We start from the raw sequence: 18,983 nt of genomic DNA on the forward strand, positions 1-18,983 counted from the left end.
AGTTGAGAGTGACTGTCGAGACAAATTTGCAGTGACCCTTCAAGTGGAGTCAAGGGAATTGGAGCTGAGAAGTGGCAGTGCCACTTCCCAGAGAGAGTTGAAAGGTTGGATTTGCAACAGCTGCAGCCTATGGAGTGTTTCTTCCAGAAGAGAGCAGGATAGCCTCTAGGTTATAGTTAAGGTGGATAGATTTTACCTGGTTCATTGCATGGCTTTGTTACTGGTAGACACTGTTATAAAACCACCTCTCTAACTCTACAATTAAATTCTGGTGAAAGATATGAGTGGAAAAGAATAAGGAAGTAGTGGCTTGTTGCACAAGTAATCATGACACTTTTAGAGAGAAGTGGAATACTAGAAGGCTGTACCTGTTAAGTAGATTTCCATGGTAACTTGTGGCTGGAATGGCTATTTTGGACTTTCATAAGATTAGGCAACAACAGTTCATTCATAGCTACTGAAAAGGCTGCTCACTCTGTAAGATGTGAGTAATGCAAGACTTGATTTTCCTTGAGTTTGTCTTGCGATATACATGAGTTTCTGATATTCCTCTCTTTTTCTTTTCCTAGACTGTGCAGTGAAGTGAAAACTCTGTTTGGAAAATGGACAGTTTCTCTGATATTTCTCCATAATTTCACAAGTTTAACAGATGGGGCCCTAACTTTTTCAGGGCAGCTTTAAATGTCAAAACGGACTTAAGGAATATTTAATGATCCTAAAAAAGTAGTAGAAATTTGTGGCAGCTCATACCCTGTTCTGTTTCATCAGCATCAGTCTCCTGTCTGTCTCCTGCACTGTGCCAGTGCTTGTTTAGCTGTCTAATTATGGAAACTGATAGTGTGTGGCACAACAAACAGGAGAAGCACAGGTACCTATAAAGGCCAGCTGGTTCCCTTGGGCTGTCAGGGGACAGAAGGGACATTCTTACATGGCCTCAGAGGGAACCTAGAGTGGACTTTGCTTCTATGCAGAATGCACACATGGAAGGCGCAAAGCCGCATTCAGCTCCTGGCACTGGGTCTTTGTGTCTTTCCCTTCGGAAACCGAAGGGGAGCGATCCCCTGTCAGACTTGTGATTGTAGAGAATGTCTGTACCAACAATAACTTTTCTTTTGTAGGTTTCCAGATGCTTTATAAAATATTCTTATGTTTCAGTTTCTTGTTCTGTTTTTCTTGCGTTTCAGGTTTATCAGTCATGAAACGAATTCTTCTGGGTTTTATCCTGGCTGCTGCTGTGATGTATGGTATCCTGCATGGAAATCTGTGGAGAAATAACTTCTATTGGTATGGTGGTGATTTGTTCATTTAGAGTGCAGACACCTCATGGCTGTATGAGACATGTGGCTATGGGTTCTTGCATTGCTCCATATGTGTTTACTGGCAATCACCGTGCATGATTACTGCTCTGTGTGTGTGTGTTTTGTGGTTGAGGTCTTTTGGCACTCTGAGGGAATCCATATGATTGTTCTGTCCTGTCACATGTTCTCTTGTGTCACTTCCAAACCTAGTAATTCATTTGAGCCTGGTTATGTGGAGAGGTCAGGACCTCAGTGGTAGGGAGGCCTCTGAGGTTCATGAAAATAGGTGATGAGGTGAGGAGTTACATGAAACGCAGAAATAAGGTGTCCACATCTCCCTCCACCCTGTGCAGGTTTAGTGTTGGTTTGTTCCATTAAATGTCTGATAAGTGACGTGGGAGAGGCATTTTCCACATATGGGAAGAACTGCAGGTGCAGAAGGCATCTTTGGAAAAGCTGAAATTTGTTGAGGTCCAGCAGCAGCCCTTGAGGGCAGTGAGGTTTCACTGCCTCCGAACTCACAGGACAAGTGGCTTGGGACCTAAAATTCAGGGCACTTCAGGAAGTTGAATTTCCATTGGTCTTTGCATAGCTGTGAACAGGACTGACCAGAGTGTCACAAAGATAAGTGATGGTTTTTAAAAGTAATGGTTAATGTGCTCCCTTTATCTTGTTTATAGTGTACAATTGATACAAATAGCTTTCTGTTGTGGTTTCTGTTCACAGCAAACCACAGTGTTGTGACATTTCCCTTTTTGCAGGATTAGCTTTTATGGACAGACTTCCTCTGTGAGGGCTTCTCCTTCCTATGTGACTAGTGGAATTGAAATCAGTTACAATCAGTAAGTTCAGCAGTTGAGTATTTTTGTGGTGGGGTTGTTGTGTTGTGGTTTTTGTTTTTTTTTTTTCCTTTGTTTTGGATAGGTGGGAGGGTTTGAGGCTAAAATCCTGTAGCCATTGTCCATAGACTCCCTGCTCAGTTGTTTATTGCATTCTGTTCCAGTTATAAACACAGTGGTAAGGTGTCTGTCGAAAGGAATTTGTCCATGTTATGTTTCCAGTGTTTGTTTAATGTTTATGGCCATTTCCAATAACTGTCTCTAACAAGTGGTGAACTGTTGGCAGGACATTGGCTTACAATTTTCAAGTCTGTGCAATTCTGAGTTATACCTGAATAAAGTTAGCACAGCTTGGAGGGCAACTTCAGTGCTTAAAACTTAACCAGAGGTGTGTTTCACTTGTTGTGTTCAAGTGTGTGTGCAGGCAGCTCTTGTGCTTGTGACTTCCTGCAGTTAGATTTGTGGGGCTAGTGAGCACCTATGCTAAAACTTGAAAGCAGACCTCTCTTCTCTCTGAATATGTCCTGCAAAATGCTGTCTATGAGCAGCACAGACTGATGCTGGAAAGCAACACGGTGGGCAGCTGATAGATTTCACAGGGTGCTTTCTCAGCTTCAGTATTCACATAAGAATTTGAAGTTAGCAAAATCAATTCATGGTCTCTTTGGCTTGTGGTTCTAAACCCTAATGTTGTGGTTTCATCCTTCTATCCTTAATGCAATCCAGGGGCACATGTTGCTCTCACCAAACTTTACCTTCCCTTCTGGGCTTCGTGTTTGTGATTAATTGGGCTAAATCTCCAAGGTGGGAATGTGCTTAGAAGTGTAAGTCTTAGCCTCATTATGAGTGCAGTGACTTACCCCAAAGACTCTCATTTTCCTTCAAGTGCCCTATTTCCTTCTCCTAGCAATACTCTCTCCTCCCTGGGGAGTGATGGGGATGCTATCTGGAGTGGCTGCAGGGGTGACTGAGCTCAGGAGTCACGCTTCTCTGGAGGTCAGCCTCAGTTCTCACTTTTGACTATGCCTGCTTTGATAATTGGTGAGCAGGGGAGGTCACAGTCCCCTTGGAGCAGCAGTGTGAGGTAAAGGCCTTTGCTAGTAAAAGTAATTGTGCTGCAGTGAGAAAGTTTCAGCTCTATCGGGGAGTAATGAAATCTCTTGGTGTGATCCTAACTCAGTAATCAGCTTTTACTAATTTGATTTGTCTAAGTTTCCCTACCTTACTTCTGCTACCCATTCCTGGTCTTGCTGTTTAATTTGGAATTGTTTTTTTGCAGGCTGCCACCCACGGCTGTAGAGAGGAGGAATGCCTTGGACACCTGTCTCCTGAAACCAGCATTTGAATCTTTGCTGGGGTGAGTCTTCCGTGGGAATTGAGGCAGGGAAGGAAAGGCTGTGCTGACTGAGGTAGAACTGGGCTATTTACACATTTTGGAGCAAATGTTTAGAGTGCCCTGAGAAAGCTTGGAAAGATTAGACCAAGTCCTGGCTGAAGGAGTCTGAAACCTCTGCACAAAGACACTGTGGATTATTTTTTTTCCCTGGTACTTCCTGAGCATAAGAAAATTTTGCTATAATTTTAGTGCTGTTGTGGGTTTTAAAGCACATAGAAGCCTGTAAACTTTGTGCCACCCAAAGCAGGCTTGTAATCTTGGAGTTTTGGTTAGCTCCTGGTCCAGTGAGGTGGTCCTAATTCCCTTGCCCATGCATTAGGGTAGCTCTAGTGTTCAGCAGAGGGGCAGGAGTGGACTCAGAGGTATGCAGCGATAATAAGGTGTGTGCACAGCTAGGACAGTCACACATTGCTGTAGCCTCTTTATAGAGACAGCTTGCATGAGCTGAAGATCTGTTCTGTGTGCTTTGGTATTAGCCTGGGGAGGTTGAAAGGGTTTCTAACATCACAGAATTATTCACTGGAAAGGAACCAGAGCTAGAAGAGCTAGAATTAAGAGTCTTTTCTCAGTAGGTGAATTATTTATTATGTCTGAGCTTACCAGCTGCTTTCTGAACAGCAAAGCAAGTTACTAAATTTAATATAGGTATTTAGTGTATCGTGTCTCAAAGCTAGCTGGTCTTGCTTAGTTAAGCTATGACCCATTTCTTGGTGTGTAGCCTGTAGTGTTTTGTTTGGGGTTTTTTTTCCCCCTTTTTACTGTCAGTATCTTCTGAATATGTAGAGCTTAGAGAGTGAGCTGATCTGGGAAACTGAAAGAAGAGGTTTTCTTAACAGCTATTAATATTCTTAGTGGACAAACAAGTCATGTGCTGACTGGGGCTTTTTATGATTAACATTAGGTTTTCTAATGACTGTATACTTCTGTGTTAACATTTTAATCTAAGATCTAATATGCAGGATCATTACAAAGTCAATCAGTACACTGAGTGTGTGCTTATTTAATTCAAAGGTGAAGCCAAGGGCATGGTAGTACGTGACATGTTTTTGTCTGCTGTTCACTTATTCTGCTGGATTTGGCACGAAGGCACTAAGAGTCTCTTCCCTGCTGTGAGAGACCCTTTTCCATGGTTCCTGTCTTTTGACAAAAGAAGTGACCCATTCTTTTTAACTTGACATTTATAGGGTATAATGCCATCATGTTCTAGGAAGAATGTGCTTTTGCTGCATGCATACACCCCTGTTGACCCAAACAACTTACTAATGTCAACACAGTCATATAGTGCCACTTCTTTGGAATAGGAGTGCAGCTCACATCAGCAGATGGTATTTTCAAGTTAAAACACTCTGCTTCAAACCCTGTTCTTATTTATTAAATTGCCGTGTACAATACCAACTCTTAATTTTCCTTGCTACCTTTAGTACGAAATCTGAAGTTATTCAGTGTCTTTTTGAGTTACATATTCTCTTAAATATGTGTTCTCGTGGTGTAAGCTTTCAGTCACACCATTTTAATGAGTCTATATAAATTGTACAAATAGGTAAGTCTTCTATCTCACTCTGCCTGTATTTTTTGTTACGAGATCTCCTTTTCCATCATCTGTTTGCTTTCCCTTGTTCGTAGATTTTGTTCTTTTAAAAATGGGTATGATAAAAATGATTAAAATGGTAACAGTAGGATAAAGAGCTTTTTACAAAGCAGTTGCATGACTTACTGGCATATGCAGGTACATTATGTGGATTTTGAAACTCCTTCCTTTTTTCCTTCATCAGTGTTGACAAAATCTACCCGTTCCTGTGCGCTAATGATTTTATCAGAGTGGCAGAGTTCCAGGGGAGCAATAAGTTTGAACTACCTTATGGAATAAAGAGAGCAGGTTTGTATTTCCCATGTGCCTTATTTTTAATCAGAAATACCTAAATGGCTTGTAAAGCCCCCTGAATCTCTGTTCATGATCTTTCCTGTGCACTGATGCCAATCCTTTTGGGGTGTCTAGCAGTGTCTTAATGGTTTCATTCAGTCCCTCTGACCCAACACCTTCCTGTTTTTAACAAGTAAAACACCGGGTTGGGGTTGTCCCTCTTAGCAGGGAAGTTCCAAAAAGGTGTGAGTGAGGAAGAGTGGACCTTATTGAGCGTCCTTCTGTTTGTATGTGTGGTGGAGTGCTAAAGGTACTCAGCTGTGCTTTGCTGGGGCAAATACTGAATCAGTGTGAGGGCTTCAGTCAGCACACCCCTAAGCGTGTTGGAATCCAGAGTCCTACTGAGGCAGGAGTCCTCAGGTTTAGGCAGTTACATCAGTGAAATTTTCCTTTTACTGTCCTGTTTTTGACCAGAATAGAGTTAATTTTCTTCCTAGTAGGTGGTACAGTGCGGTGTTTGGGATTCAGCGTGAGAATCACGTCGACAATACGTGGATGTTTTGATTGTTGCTGAGTAGTGCTTACTGTAAGTCAAGGACTTCTCAGTTTCCCATGCTCTGGCAGTGAGCAGGGCACAAGAAGCTCAGGGCAGGATTGCCAGGACGACTGACCCCAGGTGGAAAATGGCTGTTCTGTGCCATGTAACGTGCTCAGTGCTTAGACTGGTGGGGAGTTGTCCAGGAGGGGCTGGTGGCTGCCTGGGAACTAGCATCAGTCAGTAGGTGGTGAACAATTGTGTTCTGCATCACTTGTTTTTCTTGGGTTTTATTCTTCTTTCTCTTTTTCCCTGCAAATTTTACCTTTTTCTGGTTCTCCTGCCCATGCAGGGGTGGAGACTGAGTGGCTGTGTGGCACTGCTTTGCCATCTGTGGCTAAACCATGACACTGAGCTGGCTGCTCCTGCCAGGGAAGGTGTCACAGGGGCCACAGGGGGAATTGATGACACTGCCTGGCTGCTGGGCCTGTGCAAGGGTTTGCTGGCACATTCCCACTGCCCATGTTGGTCAGGCCAGAGAAAATAGGGCCAACACTCTAAGGGCCTTAGCCACCCTTTTGGAATGGGTTGTAAACTCTCAAATTGCAGAGTTTCTAACCCTAACAGTGCACCTTCCTAGTCTAGGCCTTCAGACTTTTGATTTGCCCTCTGTCAGTGGTAACAAGGATGGTGAATTTTCCTGCACTTTTGGGGTTACAGTGAGGAAAAGTACATTTGGGAATGAGCTGATTTCTCCTCTGAGGCAAATCAAGTGTCCAGCAGGAGCCTGCCCCCCAGAGGTGAGCTGGGAAGGTGCCTCTGTCCAGCTTTGCCACAGGCTGGATTGATGTCTTCTCCAAAGATATGTAATGCTGTTACTGTCCCTGGCTGTGTGAATGAACCCTCTTGAGTCAGCTGAAGGTGGATAGAAGAAAAAACAAAGTCAGTTAGGATGCGGATCTTGGCAATTCTTCCAGTTCTTATTTACTGTAACTTAAGTTTTTAAATACAAATCTCATACTATTTTGTATTTTGAGGCAGAAAAAACTCAGGAATTATGTTAAACCTGAATTTCTTTGGCATCATTGGTTGATCTGTGGCACTAAATTCCAAGTGTTCTTAATGTTGATATTTTTATGCACAGTACACTACTGTGTTTAAAAACATTGTGGTCAGGGTGACAGCCTTATTTTTCTATTGCAGATACTGAGTGTTTTCATTAATCTTGTTTATATTTGCTTTTTAGAGCAATTTTTTCGTTTAGCCCTTTCAAGACTGCAGAACTGTGGCCTTTCCAGTGAAGAAGACAGGTGAGATGGTTTATTTGCTACTGTTTCTGTTAGCTGCATTTTTAATAATTAGTATTAACCTGAATAGGAATGTCTGGGGGGTTATCCTGAAATTGGTCAAGTTAGTCAATACATGGAGCAGACTGACAGGGTCCAAGCAGTGTGTAGCTGATTCCAAGGTTTAAGTAGGCTTGGTTTTGCACTTCAATAGCATCAGCATGCAAGAAAAACTATTCTGTGAGGGAGCTTTAACTTAGAGATTTCCTTTTATAAGTGTGTTAGAAATTCACCAGCTGAGTGCAGTCCCATCTCCCTGTAGTATCTTTTTATGCTTAGATTGTATGTGACCTCCTCTTGCAAATTCAGTGTAAGGTGGGGAATGTTTGAGATAAACAGGTGCAAATCAATGTCTGCTTCTGAGCAGAGCAAATCTTGGGCATTTCCCTGTGGCTCTGCATCTGCTGGCTGCTGCTGCTGTGTTCCTACATAGGCTCTACTTCCTTTCCTTGGATGAGGGAGACCTAGGAAGACAGGAAAGGCTGTCTGTGCTCTTGGGAGTAATAAGGGTGTGGTGTGGAAGGGAGCATGCCTTAGATAGCTTGCTTCACATGGATTAGGTAGATTAAATGAGATTAAATCTTTAATTAGATCAAATGTCTTGTTGGAAACCACATCTGCCAGGAGGTTTTGTTTTGAAGGGTCTTTGTGTTTGTGTGTCTTGTTTTTTGTTTGGTTTGTGTTGGGATTTTTTGCAGGTATGGTTGGCAAGTAGACTAAAGTCCTGTGTTTACAAAGTGGTGCAGATGACTCCTTAGATTTGCAGTCTAGCAAATGGGCTGACAGCCTGCCAGATGTGATGTTAGTATACTGACTTCTTAATAGAGTTGAATGCAGATAATGCTGAGGTTGGCTGTACTTGGTTTTGTTTTTTAATTATGGAAATCACGGAAGATTGCTGCTTGAAGCCAAATGTCAGGATCCCAGTTTAATTAAACTTGGGTGGAATATGTTCAAACCTAAGAATTTTATTTAATACAGTTTTTCTTTTTTTTCGCCCGTACTATACCCCTTCCTTTCTCTGTGTTTAGTTGTTTTCTAGGATGTTCAGGTTTACTCTTTACATAGGAAGGAAAAAGTAAAACACTGTATTTTCTATCAGGAGTGTAATAATGGCATAAATAGACACAGCATTGGCTGACAGAAGCTGCTCTTTTGTCTGGAGTTTGAAAGGAGAATGCCAAATTTTGTATTAGAAATTCCCTGAAACCTAAGTTCAGGACCGTCGTTGCTTGTGCTGTAAAGCAGAGTTGCTTGTACCTTTTAAATGGAAATGCCTGTCCTGTAGATGAAAAGTGAGGGAATTGGTATTTGTCCTTTGAATGTAGATTCTCTGAGATGTAGATCTGGTTAGTAGTTCTGGGAAGTATGCTTCATTTTAGTAAAAGTAACATACTGAAGCAAAATGAGCACTATTCCTATTAATAGGCAGTAATATGAAAAAAATCAAGCATACAATGACTATATACAATATATTCTTTCTGGATCCATTGGGTTTTGTGTACAGCACTCTTAGGGCATGAATCACTGTAGTTAGGGAGAGTTTTTATGCGTGCATTTCACTGAGATACAGTGGCTTTTAAAAGTGAAGCTCTTCAGGGATTAATCCTAGCAACGTTCTCCAGTAATACAGAATTATTAGGCAGCTCTGTAGTGCTGTTGTCCAATTCAGCCTTTTTGGCAGAAGGCAAACCAGATTTCCCTGTAAACGTTGTTTTAAGGCAGACAAATATTAAGCTAGACAAGCATGAAGTCTGTGGTGCTTATATAGTTGTATTTGTGTACAACTGAGGTAAATCTGTACAGAGTGAGTTACAAATGTTTGGGTTTTTTTTCCTAACAGTGTCATGTTCCAAACTTAGGTCAAATTCTCACTGTGTAAAGGTGTAGCTCTCTCAAAGACTTTGGAAATGAACAGTGTCACTGACTTCAGTTCAATTGTGAATTCAGTTCCTCGCTGAGTACTCTAAGGACTCTGAGCTCAACAATTCTTACAAATGTTTTTGCACAATCCTGAGTCAACAAAATGTGACCTCTGCATCCTCCTTTCACCAAATAACCTCAAAGGAAATAATTTGCATTCCTCAAGTGACTAAGGGGGTGTGTGTTAAAGGAGCTGAGTCTGAGATCTTTTTTCTTTTTCCAGTGAAACACTGTTTCAGTGGAATGTGGAGGATGCAAACCCTTTGACCTTTAGAGGCTACATTTCCATTTAGCAATATTTTTCTTCTATAGTCTATGAAAATGTTTCTTTTAGCATTTCACCATTTAAACAAGATACATAAGCCAAGGCCTGGCCTTGAGATGGAGGCTCTTGTACACCACCTGAACAGGGCAGTGGTGTGAGTGACTGTGGCTGCAGACACTGGAGATCAGTTACCATGGTGTTTGCACTGGGATCCATCTGTACTCTTAGCAGGTCTCTGACACACAAAGGCAATCCCTTTGTCACTCAGACCTTGCCTACAGCTGTTGTTACAGCCGAGGTCTTAGTATTTTTCACAGTCATCAGTATTGTGCTGGTGATTGTAAGCTGACCATCCAGACATTGGAAGCTGTTATATTTTACTTGTAACACACCCAATGTTGTTTAAGGATATCTAAACCAGTTTCTTGTCAATATGTTGACTTGGAGACAGGGTGAGTGTGAGGAGTTGTTTAATCGGAAGACATGAAAAGGAAATTTTAAGAAGTGAGGTTGGTAAAGTACCTGGGAGTAACAGCCTGCTGAAAATTGGTGTGTTGTCCTCTGATCTGCTGTAAGGACAGATCAGTTTATTTCACTTAAGAACCTTTACATGCAGTTCAGCCTTCCTACATATTTTTTATCTTGATGTCATGTGTTAGTTTTCTATGATACTATGCTCTAGTTTTTTATATAAACAGTTTTCTTCCCTGCTGATTGTTGTTAGTGGACTCAGTACTACCATGGACTTAGGCTCATGACTGAAGACACTTGAGTACCAGGAGGGGAAGTGTCAGGCAAGAGGCAATTCAGAAACAGCACATTTGTGCCAGACTTCGTATTTGAGCCAGCCCAGTTTGACTCCCTGAGCCTGACAGAGATTAAAAGCTGTGGTTTTAGTTTGTTTGACTGTACTCGTGTACACTTCTTCAGGCATATTTGATCTGCTTGTTGACTTTACTCATTTCAAAAGTTCAAATACTAGCGTTAGATTCTTTATTGGGTATTTGATGGCAGCTGATAACTTTGTTTTTGAGTATGAGTGTTATGAAGGGCACTGTAATTCAAAAACTTAAACTTCAAATTTCACTCTGTTTTCTGTCCAAGTAGTGCTAGCCAACTCTTGGTCATAAATACAATCTAGAGTTCATTCATCAGTAAGAAAAAAGAGCTTGTATTTGACTTGAGAACAGCTATACAACTTCAGTTGCTCACCTCTGAAGTCACATTTTATTTTTCGCTCCCTGCCCTGAGTGTGTCCTGCTACATCATGACTGCAGAGAGGAGAAAGCAAAGGCCTCTTAGTTGTGTTCTAGAGTGGGAGGCATTATTTCATTGCTAGATACTAACTTAATGGACAAGTATCTTAAATCACCTCTTCCAAAAGTTGAAAGGTATGCAATAAGGAATTACTTTAAGTTCATTTACAAGGAACAGAAAAAGTAGCTACTCCTCAAAGTAAATGCCAGGACACATTAATACAACCATATGCTAATCTTGTGCCTTTTGCCCCTCTCTTCACCTTCATCACTTACTGATCACATTTTTCATCCAGTTTTCCCTTTTCCTTCCTTACTTTGAGTTCTAAGCTGTAGCTGTAAGCAACAAGGTGTAATTCAGGAAGAGGGCAACTTCTGCTTTCTTACTTGTGCTGTAAATTGTAAGAGGCATATATTCATCAGCCTGCTTTCTTAAGATACTTTCAAACTAGATAGAAAAATTAAATGGAAAATGAATGGGCAAAAGGAGTAGAGAGGGAAGGGGCGTAGAGGTGTGGAGGGAATGAGTGTACTGCGGACAGGATGGTATAACAGGTTTTCACCCCTCTGATTTTTGGAATGCCAGGTCATACGAGTTCTGGTATCAGCTGGAAGTCTTTTTATGAATGCTTGCCATCTACTAAGCTGTTCAGGAAACAGTAGAGAAAGGTGTATCAGCTTTTTTCATGTTGCCCAACCCTGGAAGCTGCATTAAGAGCTCTGGTTTTTTATACATGCATACATCTGTGTGTGTGTATGCATATACATGCATATATTTAAAGGCAGCTATCTCTGCAGATGTTAATTCTGTAGGAAATTCAGGGAACTGCTTTGTACATGGAGCTGTTGCTCAGTCTTGGCTGGATCTGCCTGTTTTCATTGATGTTGAATAATAACTCTCAGCTGAAAAAACAGGTTGGACTGTTTGAGGAGAAAGAAGTTATAATTAGTCTGCATGAAGTGCCGTGCTGAGAATTCAATAAGTTATAGTGGGATTTGGGTTTTGGTGGTTTTGGTGTCCTGAACCTGGAGCAAGAAGTGACATAGAGCCTTTTTCTGACTTGAAGAAAGAACCAAAGGAGTGGGGTGTTACTGTGAGGTGACTCATCCTCTGTAAACTGTGAGCCTGCTTGTGTCTGAAGAAAATACCAATGTTTTTATTTTCTCATTGTTCCTGCTGCAACCAAATTGAATGGCTTTTGCTCTAAACAAAGAGGCATTTTTGCAACAAAAAAAATTGATGTGCTTATTCTGAAAGGAGTTTACAGTCTTAATGTTTGATTTAAACTTTCCCTAAAAAGGCAAAATTTCTTGAGTAAAAAACGAACAAGCCTGTTTGTGAGCTCCCCGTACTTTTTTCAACATGTTTTACTAGCGTTGAAACAAGATGGTAAAAAGCTAAATATGAACCGTGAGAACTTGTGATAACTTTGAAAATCTTACCCTTAGAATTTACTTTCATAAGTTTAGCATTTCCATAATACCTATTTTGGGTGCTTTTTATCTCTGAATGTATTGTAAATTCGAAATTACTGTTTTGATGTAGTATAACATCTTATTTTTTAGCACATAGTATTTTATATTCTTAGTAATGCTGTCTAATTTGAATCTGGTCATATGAGAATGCAGCTTCTAATCAAGGAATCTCCATCTTGTTACATCATGACAGGATGCAGGTCACTTGTTTAAACTTTAGACAGCACCTTATAGGTAGAGGGAGAAAAGTCCACGTCATATTCATTTGGAAAGCTGTCATATGTTATTGGGCTAAGATTTTTCACATATAGTTCATAGACCTGTAAGGTGTATTGTGAACATAAATTTTGATGCTTTAGCTTGTGTTGGAGATTTGATGTTGTATAATATTGCGGAAACACCTTAATGTTGATATATTCATATAATAGCTTTTCCGGGTAGGGACAAGTTTTGAAGGACTGTGGAGGATAATTTATCAAATGGCACCCATATCACCAGCTGGTCAGATGATCTTAAACAGCAGACCACTAGAAAAAGGAGATGTGTAAAAAGAGTTTCACAAGATGGAAGGCAATTACGACTTTGTCTTGGAACAGGCTGCCTTGAAACAGGGCCTTTTTTTCTTTTTTAAAGCAGCCACAGTACGTGATACAGGATTGAATCTGCTTTTTAAGGGCCAAGGGCTGTAAAAGATACAGGACCTCACTTGGAAAATAAGCCAGTTGACATACAGAAGTATCAATAAGAATATGAAGCCAGGGAAGTCACGAATGTTAAAAGTTCCCTTTGTTCCACAGCGTTGCCTGTCGGCGGTGTGTTGTGGTCGGTAATGGCGGAGTACTTCGAAATAAGACCTTAGGAGAGAAAATTGACTCCTATGATGTCATAATAAGGTAAATGCCATCTCTTCATTTTGTGTACACGGAGCAGTGGGCAGTTCTCCAAGGCCAGGGACTCTCTCTGCCCATCTCTAGTGTCTTTGCTGGAGCCAAATCAGAAGGCTCGCTTTCTGCTCGACTGACACATGATAAGCAGTTGTGTGATTGTGTTCTGAGCCACCTTGGCCAAGTTCCCGTGTGTGCCTGGTCCCTCTGAGTTCAGAGGGTGAGTGCACCTGGTAATTGCTCCTCTGCTGTGTAACGTGACACGTAAATGCTGGGCTGCTGAACTTCCCTGTACCCAGACACTGTGTCTGTCCTGCAGACCAGTGACAGCAGGAGCAGGAGCACGGGTGGGGCAGTCCCTGATGTGTCTGTGCTCTGCAGAATGAACAGCGGCCCTGTGATCGGGTACGAGGAGGATGTCGGGAGGAGGACGACCTTCCGCCTTTCTTACCCGGAATCCATCTTCTCCGATCCCATCCACTACGACCCTAACACCACTGTTGTTCTCATCGTCTTCAAACCACGGGACTTGAAGTGGCTTTGGGAGATACTTGGTGGTCAGAAAGTAGTGAGTTCAATTATTCATGTGCCTTGGCTCGTCTCGCCACAAATCTCTTCTGTGAAATACATGTTCGCTTTTAACTGTAGTCCTCCCAGCTGAGAGGAGCTCTGGATCTCCTCCTAGTCAGTTTATTTAATATCCCTCTTCCATAAATGCTTTGTCTTCTTTCTAATGCACATATTTGATCAGTTCCTCACCACAAAGCAGTTTACTTCTGGGAAATGTATTTTTATCCTCTCCCTAGTGTTGTTTGGTATTTTAACATGTATGCTCCAGACATTTCTCAAATTATTTTACCCTGCACACTTGCAGGAATTGCAGAATAATGTTAAAAGTGACCTCTTTCAGGTCCAAAATCTTTCTGAATCTTCTTCATTAAGGGCCATGTTTAAAGCCATACCAGGTTCTCAAGGCATTGTCCAAGTAAATTTTGAGTATTTCCAAGGATATTTTTACAAACTCCATTTCAGTGCTTCAGCACACTCACAGGAGAGAATTTCTCCTTGTCCTTTCTCTGTGTTCCTCTGAGAAGAATGTGATCTCATCTTTGTTAACCCCTTCCAGACAGTTGAAGATGGGCTGAACAAACCCAGCCTGCTCAGACCCTTTTTGTTTGCTGTGAGCTCTTGGCTGTTGCAGTGACCTTCTGCTGTTGGACACTCCTGCACAGAGCGGAGCCCAACACAGCATTTGTGGGGCTGCGGGGAGGGCACAGTACTTGAGAGAATGCTAACAACTTCTGTCTGCCTGTTGCCTGTGCTCTTCCTAACGTGGCCAGCACACAGTGAGCCTTTATTGCCTCCAGGGCATATTGTTGCTCCATGTTGTCCATCAGGGACCTCTGTGCAAAGCTGTTCCCAGCCAGCTGGCCACTGCTGCAGCACTGGGTTATCCTGCTGCAGGAGCAGGTGTTTTTGAACTTAGGGAGATTCAGCACTTTTCTTTAACCTCATGCCCTTGGAGATTATGCTAGTTAGAGTTGCTACAAAACTAAATTCAACTGGTTTTAGTTGTTAAAAATGTGTGTTTACTTGGCTGCCACAGAGTGCGAAGGGCTTTTGGAAGAAACCCGCTCTGAACATGATCTACAAATCGAGTCAAATCAGGATTCTCGATCCCAGCATCACCAGGAAAACTGCTTATGAGTGGCTTCATTTCCCAACAAGGTTTCCTAAGAAGGAGGTATGCTTGTTTCTTTTGTCCCTTCTAGTTTTGTGCGACCAAGTGTGTATTTAGAGGCAATTATATCTTTATTACAGTAGACTGTAATGTAGAAAACCTTTTAGGTTTGCATTAAAGTAGTTTGCCATTTAGATGGTGCTTAAAAAAGATGGGAAAATGGAACCCAGAGAGAGAGTGTCTAGCCTTGTGTGCCAGAAGTACCCTTTTATGGGTTCTGTAATTGGTATGAAATGAGGCTGTGTTCTAGACAGACAAAATGCTTTTAACAAAGCTGAGGAAGACAGGCAGGTACATGCAGCATGACAGATCCAAAGAGCTTCTAGAAATAACAGGTAGTCTTGAACTACTGAATATTGGGTGTTCTTCTTTAAAAAACCCAAGACACATAAAACAACAAACAGACAAAAAACCCCAAACAAACAATTAAACCTCCACCAAAACACCAAAAATATCCCGCACCAAACCCACCCCCCCACCCCCCAAACCCCCAGCAAACTGGTAATTCTAACTCTGCAGCTATTTCACCCTCCTGGGGCTGGGGAGGGACTAGGGAATACAGAGGACATTCCAGCCCTGTGCTAATGATGAGTGTCTGGCAGCATGGTTGTGCTTATTGATTTGAGGCCAAGCATTGTAATGAGCTGACCAGCAATTTGGACATAAAAATACATTTTAATTGGCAGTTCTTGACTGAAAAATGTTTTTGATGAAAGGTGAAACTTCAATCTGGGGACCTCCCTTGTGCAGGCAGGATCAACCATGTGCTGTTTTGCACAGAGGCAGTTCCCTAGGGTGACATCCCCAGTTCACCACCACCACCCAGCTGACACGTGTGGAAATGTCTGACAGGCTGTGGAGTATCTGCCACAATTTTTTTCTGGTTTACTCTTTCTAATATTCGAAGGGATGGCAGGGCAGTAGGTTCTGTACCTCTTTCTAAAATTTCTTTTTGTTTCCTGAGCCTAGGAGTGGCTTTTTTCTCCCTTATTGACTCTCAAACTGGAATAGCCATTTTGGCTATGTGCTTGCTTGGGCCTCTGTGGCATTTCAGCCTTTCAGCCAAGGGTGGCAAGAAAGCAGCACAGTAATGGGATGCCTGACTCATCTCCTAAATGGCCACAGCACAGGCGTGACCTCCATGCATTCAGAAATCCCTCCTGACTCTTCTGGGGTTCCCCTCTCAGTGGAAGTAGACATTTAAAGCAGTGCTGTCAGTGAGTCAGAGAGTTGTGCGTGGTGTCAGCTGGTGCAGAGGCACAGGCCCCTTGGTCACCCTTTGCTCCTCTCCTGCCTTTGGGTGCCCCTGCACAGAGCTGGGTTAGTGTCACCATGCCTAGAGTCCCCTCCTGCTGCCTCCGTATGTATCCTCCCTGCTGCGTGCCGGGGGTTTTGCAGTCCCTCACCCCTGCGCAGCAATCATCCATCTCAAGCGTGCTCTTCCTCCCTTTTCCTCCCATCTCGGAGGTGGGCCGTGCCTGGCCCCCTGCACGCCTGCAGCGGCCCCCTGCACATCTGCAGCAGCCCCCTGCACATCTGCAGCAGCCCTGGCACAGCTGGGTTGAGCTGCAGGTCACACCAGGGGCCCCCGTGGGCAGGCAGGTCTCTCACCCGGGCCCTCTGTGCCACTGCTTGTCCCTGGGGAGGGCTGGTGCTGCCTTGGTGTCCTGTGCTTCAGCCCCCTCTGCCTGCAGGAGATGCCAGTGACCAGTGCTGCTTCCCTGCTGTCCCTGCCTTTTCCATTAAACCAGTCTCACGTCCCCAGTGAGCACATCAGGCCACAGCCAGCGAGCATTTCCGACTGTTAGAGCCAGGAATAAAACCGGATGTGTTGCCTCAGCACCACTAAACTCTGAAAGTGTAGTGGAGTCATTCCAGGGCTATTGCCTATTATATATGCCTATTCCCATTAAGTAGGCTGAAAATATTTAATTACAGGCCAAGGATATCTGGATATTACATGATAGTACATTTTAAAAGTAGCGGTTTTTAAATTACATCCTTTTGAGGTGAATTTTATGACAGCTGAAGGTGAACAGAGCTAGTGGCAACCTGAGATATTCCTGAAATTTCCAAATAGCACTAATCCTGACACATAGCATTCCTGCCACAGTTTTGGGGTCCTGTTTAGTATGGATGTTACAACAGAGTTACCACTAAGTTTATGATGTTGGGCCCCTAGGGCAGAAGGTGATTTTGCTAACTGGCAGGAGCCTTGGGCATAGTGCACATTTTAAGCAGATACTATTTCTGTAATACTCCAAGAGTTGCACAAAGGTACCAAAAAAAATCCCATAAAAGGTGATAGTTCATTTCTGTGACTTCAGTTAGCCTTGAAAGAGCTGAGAATAGTAACTTCTTCCTGGGGACTTTTTGTGTTGTCATATGATGTGTTGTCACAAAGAAATACGTGGAGTGCATCTGCCTTTTCTGTGCACAGAGTTGTCTAGTACTGGTTTGTCTGCTTCTTTTTCAGAGACAAACTGAGCCTTTGGTCAGAGTTCAAACAAAAGCCCGTGGTTTTGTGCTCAGTTTGACGTTGGACTGCAGCTACTGAGAGCATATAGCTCATTTGTTCTCTGAGAAAAATCTAACTGTAGCTAAGAAGGGTATTGGTGCCTGAATGTTTTGTCCATTTCTGGGGACACTTTTTCACCTTAGCTTCATCTTGGTCAAATCAATGAGTTCATACCTATCTAAAAAAATCTGCATTTACTTCCCCAGTTCATATTAGCCTCTGCTGCTACTAAAGAAGTCCTGTGTCTAAACACAGGACAGGGCAGATGGCTGCATGGAGTTCTGTGCTTTTGTGAGAAGTGCTGCCTTTTGGTTAGGTGTTCTTAATTTTGCACAGTTAAAACCTCTTTATGACATGCTCTTCATTTTACATTGCGTTTACTTCTGAACTTACTGTGGGGAGAAATAATTTTATTTACAGTTTTGTTTCTCCTAATGGGGATAGCGGGGGAAGGTCTAAAGCAAAATTCTTCAGGAATTGCCCTGCTTTGAAGAAATGCAAATTCAGTCAGATTTGCGTCACGGTAGCCTTCATGCTTTTTTGGTTTGCTACTGTGAAAATTTGGGCATATCATGTTCTGTTCACCTGGGTCTCCATCGTCTAGAAGCTTCTGAACACATCTCACAATTCAGTCAAATTTGAGGGAGTTGTAAATCATTTTCTAGTGAAGCCTACCCAGTTTTATGAAGGTAGCTGAGCAGAGCAATGGGGAGACCTGCCTGATGCCTCTGTGGAGGGAAGGGCTACACTGTGGGCTCAGCCCTCACTAGAAACCAAGGAATCCAGGGAGGGCTGACAAGACAGACACCCTGGTCATGGGAGACCTGTGGGGGCACTACCTTATTCCTTTAGAGACCAGAGGGGATCAGCCTGTGAAACCAAGCACCTGTGGAAGACCCCGGCTGCCTGACTTCCCTTGTCTCTGCTCTTCAGTTTGCTGTTCCCATCAGGCTGCCTGGTATTTATGTGTGTGTTCTCCTTGTGTTTTGTTGCAGAAACCCAAGCATCCAACAACAGGGCTCATTGCCATTACACTGGCATTTCACATTTGCCATGAAGTCCACCTGGCAGGCTTCAAGTACGACTTCACCAACAGAAATAGTTCTTTGCACTACTATGGCAATGAAACCATGTCTCAGATGATGCAGGTAACCAACACTTGTTTGTTCTGAGAGAAATAGAGCTGGTAACTGGAAGGCAATTCAATACAGACAGAAGTGTGGATTGCAGGTCAGAAGGGCCTCCCACCTTCTCCTGGTTCAGCTGCTTGAATCTCTTCCTGTCTGCTGTTGTTTCTGAAAAACGTAGATACTCATCTTTGTGTCCCTTGTGCTGTACCATATTCTGCAATGTCTGCATGAGATGCCCATTTGTGTTGTGTCCTGGTGTTTTCCTTAGGCTGCACAGCTCTTGTCCTAGAGATGTCTTTGTTAGCAGTGTCAGCACACACTGATGGAGCAGTGTTGCTCCTGTTTGTGTTCCCTTTTTCTTGGCACCTACTTGTACTGTATGTGATAGCTGTCAAACTCCTTAGAAGACAAAAGAGCAAAGGGGAATGGAAGGAGTTTAGACCTAGGTACTTGTATAGGTCTTGCATAGGAAAAGAACTGAATGTTGGAAACTGAAAGTAGAAAAGAAAAGCAGC

The 18,983-nt window shown here is 42.8% G+C and overlaps 1 protein-coding gene across 16 annotated transcripts in view; it reads left to right on the plus strand.

Annotated features, from left to right (window-relative positions):
• The window catches only part of ST3GAL6 (ST3 beta-galactoside alpha-2,3-sialyltransferase 6), a 55,138-nt gene that overhangs the window by 30,359 nt on the left and 5,796 nt on the right, over positions 1-18,983 (plus strand). For 11 of the 16 annotated variants that reach the window (XM_063419957.1, XM_063419958.1, XM_063419960.1 and 8 more), the window contains 9 exons: positions 1,185-1,284; positions 2,060-2,140; positions 3,417-3,494; positions 5,306-5,409; positions 7,176-7,239; positions 12,993-13,088; positions 13,461-13,647; positions 14,686-14,823; positions 18,334-18,486. In XM_063419957.1, the coding sequence (XP_063276027.1) occupies positions 1,196-1,284; positions 2,060-2,140; positions 3,417-3,494; positions 5,306-5,409; positions 7,176-7,239; positions 12,993-13,088; positions 13,461-13,647; positions 14,686-14,823; positions 18,334-18,486 (990 nt within the window). In that variant the 5' untranslated portion in view covers positions 1,185-1,195. The remainder of the gene's footprint in view (positions 1-1,184; positions 1,285-2,059; positions 2,141-3,416; positions 3,495-5,305; positions 5,410-7,175; positions 7,240-12,992; positions 13,089-13,460; positions 13,648-14,685; positions 14,824-18,333; positions 18,487-18,983) is intronic. The other 5 variants (XM_063419965.1, XM_063419954.1, XM_063419968.1 and 2 more) reach the window with 1 other exon arrangement.

The sequence above is a fragment of the Prinia subflava genome, chromosome 28 (genome assembly GCF_021018805.1).
Source record: "Prinia subflava isolate CZ2003 ecotype Zambia chromosome 28, Cam_Psub_1.2, whole genome shotgun sequence".
In the NCBI taxonomy this organism is placed as follows: domain Eukaryota; kingdom Metazoa; phylum Chordata; class Aves; order Passeriformes; family Cisticolidae; genus Prinia; species Prinia subflava.